This window comes from Lates calcarifer, linkage group LG12, assembly GCF_001640805.2.
Source record: "Lates calcarifer isolate ASB-BC8 linkage group LG12, TLL_Latcal_v3, whole genome shotgun sequence".
NCBI lineage: Eukaryota > Metazoa > Chordata > Actinopteri > Centropomidae > Lates > Lates calcarifer.
This window is the reverse complement of record NC_066844.1, coordinates 20,922,122-20,938,620: the sequence shown is the minus strand read 5'-3', so window position 1 is coordinate 20,938,620 and position 16,499 is coordinate 20,922,122. Positions and strand designations below refer to the sequence as shown.

The window sequence follows — 16,499 nt, the reverse complement described above, 5'->3', positions numbered from 1 at the left end:
AAAAACCTTCTAAAGGAAGTCCTGAGGTTGGTTTGGCCCCACTGTGAAAGTAAGGATGGATTAAAAAGGGGTGAGGGTTTTGGCAGTTGGAGGTCTGACGCCAAGAGCCCCCAAACCTTGTCTGTACTGCTTTTGTTTATTTTGTATTGGAGCCTCAGTAAAAAGGAGACAGAGGAAACCTGATTTTCTTGTATACACATATTTACCTACTTTGCTAAATCCTAATAGGAAATAAAGAATGATTGTTCCTAAGTGTGCATTCATTTAAATCTCCCCCTGAAACACAAAGCATATTCTCTTGTCTGTTAAACAGGGAATGATGATAGAGTTGTCTGGCACAAAAACACACAAACGTATATTCACGTTTGCTGCACAAAAGTACGCGCACCTAGGCTAGAGACGTTTTATTTGTTTTTTTGTTAACCATTCGCCTCAAGCTTTCCTCACCAAAACTTCCTCTTTCACACTCTCCCTCAAAAACACATTCCAACCACAGGGAATGCTTGACTGATTGTCTGAGTGTGTGAGGGCGTGTGTGTGTGTGTGTGTGTGTGGTCTGTTCAGCAGACGTGTAAAATAACTATTCTCACGTGAAACACGCTCATACATCCATCTGTTTGCCCGTGCTGTTGAACAAACATCATTTTACTATTTCTCATGCATTACAACAGGGATTTAAACAGCACCAAAATATCAAAATAAAAGTCTTTCCCTGTTCAGAATTAGTAAAATTACAAGTGTACATATGCTGTTCATTAAATTTAAAATGTGTCTCATTAAAACTGCACCTAGAGTAAATCTTGAGCTACTTTTTATGAGTTTAGTGTGTGTAGTTTTATTGTGTATGTTTGTGATTTTGAAAACAGGAATACTCAGGTCATTATTCCTGAGACTAAGAAGCCAGGCAAATACAAACCAAAACTACTGTTGATGAGTAGTTTATGTGTAATGATAAATATCATGGAGAAACATGAAGTAGAAGTAGTTTGTTTATTTCGAGCAATGCATGTGTTAGAGATTCCTGTAAGATGCAGTTTACATTTGACTAGTCTCTGATGTAAAGCAGGTGTAGCCAAGACAGCTAGCACAGTCAAAAGCTTACAGATGTAAAAATATATATATATATATATATAAATTCACTTAGTAACAAGAGTGTGTATTTTTAGAATTTCACAACTTTCCAGCAGGATTTTTCAAAAACTGAACCTTTTCCTTTTTCCTCTTTTTTTTTTTCCTCTGCCTCTTTATGTTCGACCACTGTTTGCTGTCTTTCCCCCTCTGTTAGCCATTCTGACCTTGAACCCCACATTGACAGTCTCAATGGCCGAGCCCCTCGCTCACATATGAACTCCCTGAACCTTTCTACACCATTCATATCCATTTTCTTCCACACACGCACAGGCTCCCCTTCCTCCAAAACAACAGCTCACTTTGATGACAGAGTTTCACCCCCACTGCCTTGATGCTGTTGTGTGTGTGTGTGTGTGTGTGTGTGTGGGTGTGTGTGGGTGTGGGTGTGTTGGTTGTTAATGCAGGCAAAGGGTGGGAAGGGTGGTATTTCCTCAACATGTACTGTTATCCTTAAATAAGTTGGATTTGGGCGGTAGTTGTAGCTGTTCTGTTGCGTTTTATGCCCCACTTGATAATAAAGATTGACTTTTAAATCAGACAAGATTAAGATTTTTATATTATTTTAGGTAACAGTTAAAATACTGGACCAGATGAAGCCATTTTATGGAAGGACCTTTGACCTCTGTTTCAAAACACTTGAATGTTGGGGTCCACTCCCACATCTAGGTCGTAATAAATTAAACTGAAAAAAAAAAACAAAAAAAAAAAACAGGCAATACACCATCTTTTCTATTCTAAATAAACACTATTAGGCAATTCAGGAACACACACACTCACAAGCACAAATGCATGCACACACAGACACACACACATACACCCCGCTTAGCTATCCTAGAGGTAATAAGTATAGATTCACAGGCCAGAACACTTGGGATGGAGGGGGCTGGGTTGCTTAGCAATGAGCCTGTTGATGTCCAAACAATGTTCATGTCGTCAAAGTGGCTGGTCGTGCCAGACTGAGGTTCTGCTGAGTGCAACAATGTCGCTGGTGTGTTCCTAAATGCAGACGGAGGGACAGCCCACAGTCAAGCTGCCGGACTGAATGAAACAGACACCAACGCAGCAAAGTGCTTACGCCGCATATTCACAGAAATACTCCTCACATAGCTGTATTTTACATTTTACCGTCCATGTGGAGTCGGGACAAGGGGACCGCCTGTGAAGAAGGGACAGAAATCTGCCCAGTGGGAGACCGGGCAGGGATATGCAAATTCTGCAACTTGTTCAGCTCTTTTATGAACGCTCAGAAATGTACAAGGGGTGGTGTGCAAAATGTAAAAAAACAAGTATTTTGCATTATTTTTCACTTAACATAAAGTAACCATCTAACAATAGACTAAACCATTTATATATGGACAAAAGACTTAATTATTCATGGAGTTACAATGTGCTTTCTCTTAGTGAAACCAATTACAGGCTAACTGCTCAGGCAAACTTCAGGTCGGAGGATTGGCAAGGTTGTACAGCTCACCTCCTTCATTTGAATAAGAGGCACAAATATTCTAAGGGGAAGTCAATTCTGCCCACCAGTTGTTGAAAAATCAAAGTGTAGTCTGAGACTGTGTTCAGCCATCCAACAGACTGCTCGCGCTTACAAAAGTTGTGGTCGGTGTCACCTCTCTGCTTGTGTGCATGCTGCAAAAAAGATAAAATTCACACTTCTTCTTGCAGGGTATTTTGCATGCAGAGTCCCAGATATTGAGAAAGTATCCACATACAGAGAATATGATTTATTTGTTGCATAATTGCCTGATACCTTGAGAGATTAACAGTAGCAGAATAGCTTTGTAGTGTAACCAGGGCTGATTATATTGAATGCCACCTCATTTTGAGCATCAGGTTTCAGCTGCCATCTGTGTTGGGATACATCTCCCAGCCAATCGCTGGCAACAGGAGAAAGTGAAAAGGCTTTTAAATATAGCAGAAGTAGATAAGAAGCCCGAGTCAGTGACTAGGCAGCTGTGGATAAGATTCTAAAGGTAACTCCGGGACACCGCTCATTCACACTCTGATGGCAAATGTGTAGGTTTAGTACCCTGAGTGTGTGTCTGCTGTTTAACAGCCTTCGTCTGTGACCTTCAAAGGAAACTGCAGGACGCTGTTAGTGCAGGAACCAGATACACTCGACCTACTGCATTACACCATGACCGGTCCACATCGCCATGGATCATGCAGATGTTTATTTCAGACCATTTACCAGACAGTATCTTCATAATGGGCCGTGCTCAGCTGATGGCTCCCTCCAACTGCAGCCTCAAGAGTTTTCAGTTTGTCGGATTTGATGTCTCTTGTGTGACAATGCTCTGCGTCAGTGTTGTGCTGCATAATTAATCACAAAATATTAATGGGAGAGATGGATTGCAAAGGGGAAGGCAGCACTATCACCAGCAGTTACAGTTAGATTCAAGGAAGCACAAACCAAACCATATATTCCCATCCATTACAAAAGACATTTAAAAGCCCAAGAGAGTTTTGAATTTTTCAACTGATCAAAATTGAAAATATAGTCTGTTTAGTCCAGATATTACTGATGTCAGTGATGTAAACAGGCTGTCATCCACTGCAGACCATTTCCCATGACAAAGTTGGCGGTGATGACACAAACAAGAAGTGGATCATATCTCCACAACACTTTCGCCACATATAACCAAAATTGCACAATGTGTAGATGTCAATCTGTGTACAACACACTCAGCCCATGAAATAGCTGTTTGCAGCTTTAATTTCATTTTAAAAGGTACTGATGAGGTAATGACTGCAATGGAGGTGGCAGCGGTGAAGGAAAACCTTAATAATGACATTATGATCCTATTAAGTTATTTTTGCCCCTGTGCTTGTGTGAATACGTTTTAAAGGTTTAGTAGATCAGGCAGACTAATCTCTTTTCTATTATAGAGGTGCTTTTTTAGCAGGAATGAAATGTTTAATAACTACAGTACGCTAACAAGCAGATTCCACACATTCACACTATTTTTGTCCATTAAAGGAGTGACACAGTAAAATCATGCAGTGATCCTTAAATCTCAAGCTACTCTGGGGGATTGGTGACATAAATGTTTTTGGCAAAATGAGGTTAAATCAAAGGTGTTGTGTGGAAGGATGTTCACAAATCTTGTTTTTATGGCTCAGACAATCAATGTGACATGATGCCTTTTTTTAATTTTATTTTGGAGCTGTTCTCTTTGCAGTAATGCAGAATGGGTTTGCCTGTCTGCAAGCTAGATTTCCAAGCTAGAATATTTTATAACTTTATATGTACGATGTTGTTTGAATGGCAAATTTCTACAACCATGTTCAAAGAGTGCTTAGCAATCAATACAAACAAACACAGAGACAAGGTTACACAAGCAAAGAGGAGGACAGCGGCAAAACCAAAGAGGGTACACGGACGCTCCAGTTGGGTAAAAAGATAGTGTAGTTATTATGCACGTATAGTTTGTCCTTATCACAAATAACAAGCCTGCTGTCGTCATCTTCGGCATTTTAGAGCAGGGTAGGCTTGGACTGATGCAGTACTATTGATTAGAAGGCACAAAATAATAGGGACTATGTTTTAAATCTGCAATTCTCTGGCTTGATACTTCCCTAATACCCTGTCTGTTGAAAGATAATAGTGTGATATCTTGGAATAAAACCTCAGGAATTAGGAGAATTTCTCAGTTTCATGTCTTGGAAAGTTTTTTCAACACCTCCTCAAGCTCAGCTTTTTTTTTTTTTCAATCCATAGAAATACATATCCAGTTACTCCCGTATTTATGTGAAATTGGTCTTACAGATAAAGCCTGCACCACATATATAAAAGTTTACATGAATATCTAGATGGCTATGGTAGTACTCATGGTTAAGTGAGGACATATTTTAATATATATTACATTATGTAGTGTAATATAATCTGGGGTTCTGTTGTGATATCTGAATGGCATTAATATGGGATTAATATCTTATGGGACAGACTCATCATCAGGACAATAGTGAAAATGTAGTGAGATGTTAATGATGAAAAGAAATGAGGTCAAAGAGTTAAATAAGGACCCCAGACCAAAACACTGTAGGATTATAATCTGATTTTACAAGCGTTTTGTCCCAAGAAACACAGTTTTGAGAAGCTTCTTTTCTACCCATTCTTACACCCCCCCCGGTGAGTTGAAACAACAGTGGACGGCGAATGAATTTGAACTAATACCCCCTGATCTGTGAACCTCAACCCCCCCCCCCCCCCCCCCAACGCCCTCCACACCCACCCACCCACTCCGGTGCCGTGCGGAGGACCCCCCGAAAGAACCCGCGGGGGCCAGAAGCGGGGGGCCCCCGTCCTGCCGCAGCAGCAGGAGCAGCAGCAGCAGCAGCAGCAGCACCACTCGCAGTCAAGCAGCGGGACTCCAGGCACTCACTTCCCCAGCTGCTGACGTCAGCTGGCAGCCTGGGCTGTGCTCGCCGCTCCGCACATAGCGCCGAGAAAAATGCTGCTCTCCGTACCGCCAAGGGCAGGAATCAACCCATACAACGGCTATAACAGCAGAAACAGCAAAAAGGTAAACGCTTTCGGGCTTTTCCCTAATTTTCGGCTTGTTCGCCCTGCAGGGCAACACGCCCGTGTGTGTCGCGACAAAAAACGGCTTGTGACAGTGAGCTGCAGTGTCCTTGAAAAGCGAAACGTACTGAATTTAACTTAAGACTTCGCGGAGTGAAAACACAGCGGACAGAGCAGCCGTGCTCCGCTGTGTGTCCAGTTGGGGGAAATTAGCTAACCCGCTCGGTCCTGTCATGTTGGACGCCTGGTGTTTTATTTGGTAGTATTTTGTGCGTGTGTGTGTCTGTGTCTGTGTGTGTGTGTGTGTGTGTGTGTGTATACGTGCGTGTTTGTAGCCTACTACGGTAAGGATGTCGATATGGCTCTGCTCACTCATATGAAAAAGTCAATGGTGGAGAGCAACTTTTATGGGTAACTGTACCGTGTTGGGATAGCGCGTCCGAAGCCTGGATGTGTGTTTGTGGAAGTGGGGGTAGGGAGGAAAGGCAGACTGAGTGTGAGTGTGTGCGTGTGTATATGTGTGTGGAGGGGAAGGTGGGGGAGAAACATGTTACAAAATGAATTCTGCCTTTTCCTCCGTGGACTCATATATAGTTTTAAATTGGGTCTTCATTGTCTTCGCTGCCGCCTAAGTTTGCAAAGTTTTTTTTTTCCTTGTTTCCCATTTGAAAGCGGAATACGCCCCACCCCTTGAAAAATCCCACCAGACCATGATGACTACATTCCCAGAATTATGAATCGCGCTCTCGTGGTTTACATTCACTGTTGACACTGTCACTTTTGTAACCAATGTGTCAGGGAAATATACTCTAATACAAATGCATGAAACAATGTTTAATTTGAGAAAAACTAGTTAAATGTATCAATTATAACACTACTTAAAATACCACATTATTTAAGGTTACAGCTGACAGAGTTGTATTTTAAGTTGTTTTTTCCCCCTTTTTTAGAAAAGTTTTGTGCTTCCTAAAATCCTTTCTCCTGATTAGTGTATTTTGATTTAGTCAGGCTGAGGTCACTTATATCGTGTGTCTTCTCTCTATGGACCATACTTGCTTATTAGTGATGGTAACAGCTCTTTCATTATACATGAAATATATATTCACTGTAGCTCCTGGTTTCCTACTATCCTGTCTGCTCGACTGTGTTGCTGTGTCCTCCTGAATGGCATTTTAAGAATGTATATTGACGTATTGTCTTTCTGTGATCTTGGGCACCGCCTGGCTGCTCATCCTCTCAGATCTGATGTCAACACTCATGCTGGTCTGAGGAGCATTGTCTTACACCTATGCACACAATGTGCCGTTTATTTAAAATGAACTCACGCAGGATTTTTACTGTCTATACATTTCAATACTCGAGTAGATTGGACCAAATTTTTGTCTCTGTGAGGAAACAAACATGTCCTTCTGTAATCAACAACTGTGAGGAAACAAACATGTCCTTCTGTAATCTATCAAAGCAAACCATTTTTAAATACATATATCAGTTTTAAAAGGAAGTACACTCTATTTGAGCAGCAGTTGCGGTGTCAGCACTTGCAGTTTCATTCTTTTAATTTGGTCATTTGTATATGTTTAATATACATATACATAAAGTGCCCATTATTAACGCGTACATTCAGTGCAGACACAGTGTTGCTGTTAGGCCTAACCCATGTTTAAAAGTGATTTGTAATGGCAGGATGGCACTTAGGGTTTACATGATTAATTGGTTAATTGAATAGTTGATAAGGAGATGGAAAGAAAAATAATTGGCAGCTGTTTTCATAGTAGGTTAATTGCTTCAGTCATTTTTCAAGCAAAAATGCCATGGGGATTGGATGTGATATTTCATAGACTAAACGATTAAGATGAGCAGATATTGCAAGTCAAATTAAGTCAAATTAAGCAAGTCACATTGTAGTTATTCGTATTTTAATTGTTTCAGAGGTCACAAGCTCAAGCTTTATTTTTTGGAGCTGTAGTTCACACAGAGGTCAAGTTCCTGCGCTGTGATCCTCAACATTTCCTCTTCCCGCCTCCACCTCCTCCTCATTCTTTCTGTCTCTTGCTCACATTCTGCCATACCTGAGCTGCAAAAGTACACAAAATAAAAGTCTGACGAGGGGTGAGAAAAGTGCTCTTTGTGCTTGTGAGATGACTACAGAGACCGACAACTAAAAGGTGTTTGGTTTCTGTTGTGCTTAAAGCAGCTGCTCCTCCCCTGACTCAGCACCTCATTTCCTCCCTCAAATAAATAGAATTAATGTTCTCAAATCAAATTTGGTTGGTTTCCGTGTAAAGCTTCCTGGATGGAAAAATAACAGGAGGTGGCTTGTCACCCCCACAAGGTATCATGCGTCTTGCTCGGGGCCTCATTGAAAGGCTTGTTTTTGTATTTGTATTTTTGTTTTCTTCTTGATTCCCTTTTCAACAAATGTCAATTTACTGCTGTGATCAAAAGCTCTGGAAGCCTCAAAACATTTTCTGTCATATCAAAATACAAGAAGATATGAAAAGAAACGTAAGAAACACGTTAACTGCAGCATTAAATTGTCACACAGGTGTAAGGGGTTTCACTATAAAGGTGATTCTAACATGGTAGAAATTGCAGAAGTGAAGTCTCCCACGCATGTTCAAATCACTGATTTTACCCTTTCACTTTCATATATACAAGCTTGCAGACGTCACCAATATTTCCCAATTCTTGGCCCTCTGTGAACCTATGCTCCTTTTTAAACTTTTTTTTAACTGTTATGACGTTTCTCCTTGACAACACCCGGAGTTTGACTACTGAACATGACAGAAGTAGAATTTTTGGAATTTAAAACAATGCTGCAGGACAAAAGAGATCTGTTAATAAGCCCAACGCCAGTCACACAGGAAACTAAAACATTTACTAAAGATTGATTTTACAATGTAACATAGAATAATATGTTGAGTGAAAAAAAAAAAAAAAAACTGCCTCCCTTGTTCCCAAAGATGGATCACTAGTTGTCAGAACGAATGACGGTGATTTCGATGTTGCGCAAAAGCAATGCGAATATGATTTTGGCCAAAACTGTGTTGACCTGGACACATAAGTGTGGAAAATCTGTCAGGATTGGCTGCATAATGCAATGACAGGTTTGTATTACCACAAAGAATTTGGAGATTGAGTTCAAGAGTGGAAAGTGTGTGAGCAGTTCTATGACTAAATGGCCAGCGGTCACCACAGCAAAAGTAATAATAAGTGATTAGATAATAATAAGTAATGTAAGTGATACTTGATGTGATAGCAGTAAGTAGGTGTTGGTGAATGTTGCTCGGCTTAAAACTGGATGAGTTTGTGAACATTGTTGCAGACAAGTATATGAAGTTAAATCAGATTACTGCTGTACCATCAGGTTACATTTACAAAAGGGGGTAAAATATACAGTTTTACTGAGATATTTTCATCTAAACAGATATTTGACACTAACAACACTTCTCCATGATGACCATATGTACTTAAAGTTGTTCTGAATTATTTTCCCTTGTTGGGTGGTGCTTGTGTGAGAATTTCTGCCAGCCTCTATCTAATCTCAAAAGTCATCAGTTGTGTCAAAAGTCAGATGTAAAGTGTCCCTGAATGCACCAACAGAGGGAGTTTTGCAAGGGGAGTTTTTATTTGGTTTGCCTTACAGCAATAGGGTAACTTTGTACAAAAAAAAGAAGAGTAAACAAAATGTTCAGTGTGATTGATCACTGTAACTACAGTGTGTCAGACAGGTTTCAAGTCTGTGCAAGTATATTTTGTTATCACACTGGCATGAACTGAAACAAACCAGTGTCTGCATAGGAGGTAGAAGATCAATCCAAAAACATATATTTATTTTGTCAAATTTCCAGCAGTGAAAACATGAAAAACCACCTGTATTGGCCTCAAAATAAATTATTTACTCACGTAAAAGTACCAGTATAGCAATGTATAAACACTCCATTACAAATAAATGTCCTGAAAATTCAATCTAAGTAAAAGTACATAAGTATTAGCAGCAAAGGGTCGGTAAAGTATTAAAGTAACAGTAGTGGTTTGATCCCTCTGACTGATATAGTTTGAATTACTTTATACAGTTTTAAGCCCTGTGATAGACTGGTGATCTGTCCAGGGTGTATCCTGGTATAGATAATGGATGGATCTATACAGTTTTATACAGGGTCACCAGATAAATCTGAGGGGTTGTGAGATGATTAATGGGAAAAGAAAGAAGAAAAATCAAAGTTCTGATACACAGATCTGTTTTTGGGTTTTTTTTTGTTTTTTTTTTACTTTTTCTCTAATCTTTGATTATGCGAGATATGGGATCATTTGAACTTTTACTGAAATGAAACCAAGTTTCAAGAAACTCTGCTTTTTGCTAATTCCAATCCAGCTGAAGAGTGCCATCACTAATTTGCCCTTTTTAAAGTCAAATTTAAACCCATTAGCAATTGAAGGCAATTCATGTATACTCACAAGCAGAGCGAGACTGATAAATCAGATATTGGTACATAAGCTGGCCGATAAGTAACAATAAATTGCAGTGCAGATATGCCAATGCTATGTCTGAAGTGATTCAGATAAATCAGATAAATGCCTTTATAACATAGTTTGTCCACTAGAGAGCATGGAGAAGATGTAATGTAAAAACAATGTAAAATGTCCCATGTTAATCTTGGTCATAAGAATAATAATTTAAGGGATCTGTAAAAAAAAAAAAAATCAAAAGACAACCCAAATAATATTGTTTCTCAATACTCCCAAATATTGATACTCAAAAATATAGTTTGGTCAGACTGTATTCTCTAAGGTTGAAATGATGCTGTAATGTGATTTTTGGCGGGGTGCATTTTCTTTTTTATATGCCACATACACTTGCTGTATATAAAAGGCACTTAACGCATATCAGATATGCTTATAAATATGCATAAATGCATGTTTATAAAAACTCCACAACAGGAAGTACACTTCATACATTAATAATTGCTGCCTACTGGGATACTTTTGCATTTGTGTATTAAACCAGCTGTTCCACTGCAGTGACTTTATCCTCACTGAACTCTTCTGTCCAGTCACCTTTGTCCTTTTGGCTTTCTGCCAGGTATATGTTTATCTATCTTTTTGTTTAATGTGTCAGATGTTTTGGATTGGTCCCCAGCTTCGGTGCCAACCGCATGAACCAGCCAAGGTGAACAGGTAGAGAAAGAGACAGCCCTTGGAGAAAGCACAGCTGTCAGAAATCCGATGCCAAGTACTGCAGTGATGCCAGACGCTCGGTGTGCCTCACATTTTGTCAGATCTCTAGCTGAGCTGAGAGCCAGTGTTTGTAGGTATCTGTTTCCAAGCTCCCCGGCTTTTGTCACCTGACCTGGCCCTGAAAGCAAGGCATGCATGAGCATTCGCACTGCGTGTTTGCGTCAAGGTGTGATCAACGACATTAATAGTCAGACAGTTTGAAGATTAATAGGTGCCTGTAAAAAGACAAAAGGAAGGGGTGGGTTCGAGACAGAGAGGAAGGAGGATTCAGGAACGAGTCTGGACGTGAGTTTGGTGTCCCTGTCACCTGGTTGGAATGCAGAGCTCCTCATTCAAATGGCCGTGTGATAAGATCAGGAGCAGAGACAGAGGATTTCCTGCCTGCCGCCATACTGCAGCTCACACTGCCTTACTCGACACACAGTCCTCACCTAACCCTCGGCTAACGTTTGTAGACATTCCTGGCTTATTATTATTTTATGGTTCTCAGCATGTTGATATTCTTCGTACAGTACAAATGAGACACAGTATTAGTTTATACATGTTTTTGTTTATTTGATTATTATCAGCATGGCAAACAGGAAATTATTTGGCTATAGAATCAAGTAGCTCGTCTGAAAATTTTGTTAATGCTTCAGAAGTGCAGATTAAGTTAAAAAAAAAATCTTTTTCCCATGACTCATTTTCCCTGTTGGTCCTAAAGCAAAGCTGGCACGAAGCGGCAGCTCAGCAGTGTAATTCTATACAAGCTGGAAGCTGCGTCCACATTCAGCTAGGCTATAAATCTGTGCATTAGCATGTAAGTCAGTCAGCCGGTCAGACAGCTATGGCTCTTTCCTGCCTGAGGAGAGGACAGGCACTCCAGTGGGGAGCAGGCAGGCAGGACATGGGAAGGCGGGCAGACCCCCCAAGAGCCAGGAAATCCATGGAATTCTGTGGGTCAACCTGGGGTCAACTGGAGAAGCCCCAGAGGGAGAGACGAGATAAAAACAGAGGTGGAGAGTCTAAAAAGAGGGTTGGTCATCTAAACAGTTGTGCAAAGAGATACAGCAGCAAGCCTTTAAAGTGGTCATATGGAAGGTATTTTAATATCAACATATTAAATACAGATGTACTGTGCGTTTTTGATGTATTTGGAGACTAAAGTTGGCTGGTACCAACAACATGCAGTATTTGAGACAGACACCTCCTGTCATCTGCGGAGTCTTGATATAAGTTTACATCAAGATAGAGGAAATGGCTTTATTTATAGAAATGTGCTTGATTTTTATCTTTAGTCCAAAAATATCCCTATGATATTTTTGAGCCTTTTGTCTAGAAGGTGCGTTTTTCATCTGCAGTAGCTTCTGAGAGTGACCTTTGTCTCAAATCTGTACCCCTGATGTTTTTAACAGCTTTTATTGTATTTTAATTTAAAGTGCGAAACAATGAATAGAGTGAAAACTAGTTAATTCTTTGAAATTTGCATCTTCACCTTGTGTGTGTTGTCCCTTATTCTCACCAAAAAGCCATATGCTGTTTCCTGAGGGTTCAGGTTTCAAATACTTCCAGGGTCACGTCAGTGGTGGGAAATAACTAACGGTATTACTTGGGTACCTATTCAGAGAAGAACAGATTCTTGAGGTGCAGGACAGTGCTACAAAAAACTGTACGTGCTCAGCTTGTCTATTGAAATTTGAATTGAAATTGAAATTGAAATTAATCGGGGCAACTGGGCCTCTGTTGGATGTCTGGTGAGGGGACTGATCTCTGAGTAAATGATGGATTTGCCTATTAAACTGGAGCAATGGATTGGATTAGTACTGAATTGATTAATTGTTTAATTGATGAGTCAGTTGACAGAAAATTCATTGTTATTCTCATAATTGACATTTATCAAGGAACAGACACGTGATTCTTCTGTATTTACCTTGAACAAGGATCATTCAAATAGTCTAAAAGTTTGTCACTGAGCAGCAGGGCCATAGGCATCATTTCAAGGTTTTGAACTTGATTAGTTCAGTTTTTAGGAAGTTTATTTTTCATACTGGGACCCACTACTTTGACAGGAAGGTTAAAAATTAGTATTTAGCTTGTAATACCTTTAAATTTAAGGACAGTGAACAGATTGACCAGAAATGAAACAATAAAGGAGAGTGAATTTAAAGTTTAAAATACTTTTGTACCCAGACAGTGTAATGAAGGCACTATTCATTTTATGTGAGTGAGCACATGTTAGAATTTCCTCTGTACCAATTTGTAGTTAAATGTGAGCTTTCATGTTTCTGTAATCACTGATTATTTTTCAGTGATGACTAACTCATTATTAGACCAAATTACTTACTCAGATCCCAACCATACTTAAACCTTTTCAGTTTTTTAAGAATAACAAGAGGTTCAAATAAATTTTCATAATAAAAGTCACAAATAATATATTTGTTTAAATGCAGCTCAATATTTTTAAAATCAGGCATGCTGTAGCAGTATAAATGTGTTTGCATGTGTGCGAGGACTGTGTATGTGTATGCATGACTGCATGTGTGTGGTTGTCGACCGGATGATTTAAGGGGTGTTGTTGCAATGATGTGCTCTTGGTACAGTCTGGAGCTTGACTGGGACTTGGCATTCTGGTAAAGAGTGTGTGAATGAGATTATAGGTCTCTGCTGTCCTGTTCTTTCATTCACAAATTAGCTGCCTCCAAAAACGTATTCATCATGAATTATACTGTGACAAGACAGATAAACTCCTGCAGGCAGGCTTGTGCTGTATTTGCCCCGCAGGCTGTGTTTTCCACTGGTCATGAAAAGTTTCTGGACTGACAGAAATGAATAAGATCTTTTTAAAATAATAATAATAATAATAAATTAATGATGTTTATTTATTATTCAAATTCACAGGAGATGGACAATGGACACAAGAGAAAAACACTTGTATGCAATAATGCAGTTCAATAGATTTGCAACAAATACTGTCTTTGGGAAGCTTATTATGTGTCATTTTTGTTGATGCTGCCAAAAATGTGTTGATTTTTAGGCTATAATTTGTTGTGTTGTTGCTTGTATTAAGTGCAAAAGTTCCTCCTGGATCTTTCTCTCTTTAAGCAAGAATGAGAACACAAATTCTGGGTAGCTCTTGTAGCCTAATTCTATTTCTATACCATATAACCACTTAGCCCCTGTTTTGATTTCAGCAAATAAAGACAAAAATGCCAAATACATTACATATATTGATAATATAATAAAATAAAAAAGATGGATATTTAGGTTGGTGTTGGTTTTAGAGTTCAGTTTAAAAAATGCTGAATTTCATTATGGTCTCTTGACATGACAAAAGCAACCTAGAATGATTAAATGTCACTAAACACCACCATGAGTGCATCTGAAAATGCCTTGAATTTTCTGTCCACTCCTGTGTGTACATCCTGTTGTTTGTGCCTTCTTACTCGCGGACATGATTGCATAAATATTCTTGGAATGAATGAGATGAAAGCAGCAAAGACAGACACCTCCTTTCTTTGTTTTACTTTGAGCAGCCCGCGTCTCCATCTTACCAGACATGAACAAACACATGCAAACTTTTCAGGTTTCTTCAGCGGTAGACGAAGAGAGGATTATCCTCAGAGGAATGAGTCTGTTGTTGTTGAAGCGGCTGCCGTGCTGCTGGCTAAATAGAGGTCAGAGGGGCTGTCTTTATAGGGGGCTCTGTGCTTTACGGATGGCGTCTAATTAGCGGGATTGGTTGATGTTCCTGGTGGTCCCGGTGTGACTGTGTCTTCCTGCTGAGCTTTTCCTAAACACCAGTACTCTGATTGGTGACCCTGTCCTCTCTCCCGAAATTAACCCATTGTCCCCCTGTCTCCTCTGTCTAATCTGTCTCTCAAGTGAGACACTCCAGCTTCACGGGGACCTGCTGAGCTCCGCCAGAAAGCATATTTGTTCACGTTCCTTTGTACGCAGCATTTGGCTGTTAAATTAATGTGATTAAAGTCATTTTCTCACAGCAAACAGACACAACATTTGCCAGGTCTGGTGAGCCTGGTCTGTACTGAAGTGCTGCTATTTATTGCCTCAGTCTTATTTGGAAAACAGCCAGTAGATCTATTCCTGGAGAGACAAGTCTTTTTTTCTGGGTTCTTGACAGGCAAAGTGATAATGAAACCACATTTATCCCAATGAAATATATTTGTGTGCATGGTTACACAATCTTTTGTTTGAGTTCTCCAAGGAGAGCCAAAATCCCATAGTGAGATGAGATGAGATGACTGGTTGTTTCGCAACAGCCTTTCATGTTCCTAGTGGTGAGTCATCGACTAGTTGTACTGCCATAGTTTATGACCAGTATTCACTGGCGCTGGAACCTCACAGACTGAACAAAAGAAGCCAAAAGTAAGAAGTGAGGAGGAGGTTTAGAAGTGGTAGAGGTAAGCATCAGGTCAGTACACAGGTTACAACATGAACATGTTACTATGTATTGTCATTTCGCAATGAACTTCCGGTGTACTTTGAATTTTCCTTTGTTTTAATAAAGAAATTTGTATATAACCTGGACCGACTCTGTTTCTCCGTCTTGCCACTCCAGATCCTGTTAACTGTTAACTTTAGACACTGTTTGAGAAGGAACTGTCACATTACAGTGTTAAACTTGAGGTTTCTGCAAGTTTAGGAGAGAAAAAAATACAAGCTTGCACGAATGATTCGTTGATCAGTTGTATCACCTGCTTTTCTCAGTAAAAGTAAAATCTGAGAAATAAGTGCTGTAAAAGAATAGTCAGAATCTAGTTTGTTATTTAATTCTGCATCATCAGACTAACTAAATGTTGGTCGGAGATCTTTAAATCTTTGGTTTTGATATGCACCACAAGATTTCTTTGTGGTTCCAAAAAAGAAGTTACCCAACATGAAGAAAGCATAAGAGGCCCCTTTCCCCTATATGGAGTAGACAGCCAAGAGGCCCCACATTCCCCTCAGAAAGCAGTATTGGTGAGTGTTGACATGAGGGCTGTATGATATCATTTTTCGCAGCTCCCATATAATCATCTGTCTCATGCAGGATTGCTTTCTATCTCTAAAACATCTCTCAGCACTCCTTTGAGTGTTTTACACCCTGGATAAAAACTTAAAATACTGTACTTGTCCAGTATGTACTGTTCAAGAACATCAGGTGTTTACAAAAATGATTTCTGTTAAATTTTCATGCACATAAAACTTACTCTGATGTTTCTTTATGGCAGCAGGCCTATGTGTCCTCCGGCCACCAGATGGCACCCCCCAGTCCCAACACCAACAGTAGCAGCAACAGCAGCAGCGGGGGAGGGGAACAGTTGAGTAAAACAAACCTGTATATCCGCGGCCTCCATCCGGGAACCACGGACCAAGACCTGGTCAAACTCTGCCAACCGTGAGTGATTTTTCTTGATTTTCTTTCTTTCTTTTTTTTCAAATGAGTATTTATATTTGGAAGCAACATAGCCCACAGTCCCATTTTTAAAGGATTAACAGAAGGAAATACACTTTTTCATGCTGAGAGTTAGATAAGATCATTGATATTACTTTCATGTCTGTGTGCTAGGAACATTAGCAGGTTAGCTTAGCTTAACATAAAGATTGGAGGCAAGGGGAA

At 39.8% G+C, this 16,499-nt stretch overlaps 1 protein-coding gene across 3 annotated transcripts in view; it reads left to right on the top strand.

Moving 5' to 3' along the window:
• The first annotated feature begins 5,465 nt into the window (after positions 1–5,465).
• LOC108885978 (RNA-binding motif, single-stranded-interacting protein 2) overlaps positions 5,466–16,499 on the top strand; it is a 28,293-nt gene continuing 17,259 nt past the window's right edge. For 2 of the 3 annotated variants that reach the window (XM_018680546.2, XM_018680543.2), the window contains exons 1-2: positions 5,468–5,663; positions 16,111–16,277. In XM_018680546.2, coding sequence (XP_018536062.1) covers positions 5,592–5,663; positions 16,111–16,277 — 239 coding nt within the window. In that variant the 5' untranslated portion in view covers positions 5,468–5,591. Of the gene's footprint in view, positions 5,664–16,110; positions 16,278–16,499 lie in introns of all 3 variants that reach the window. The other variant, XM_018680545.2, reaches the window with a different exon arrangement.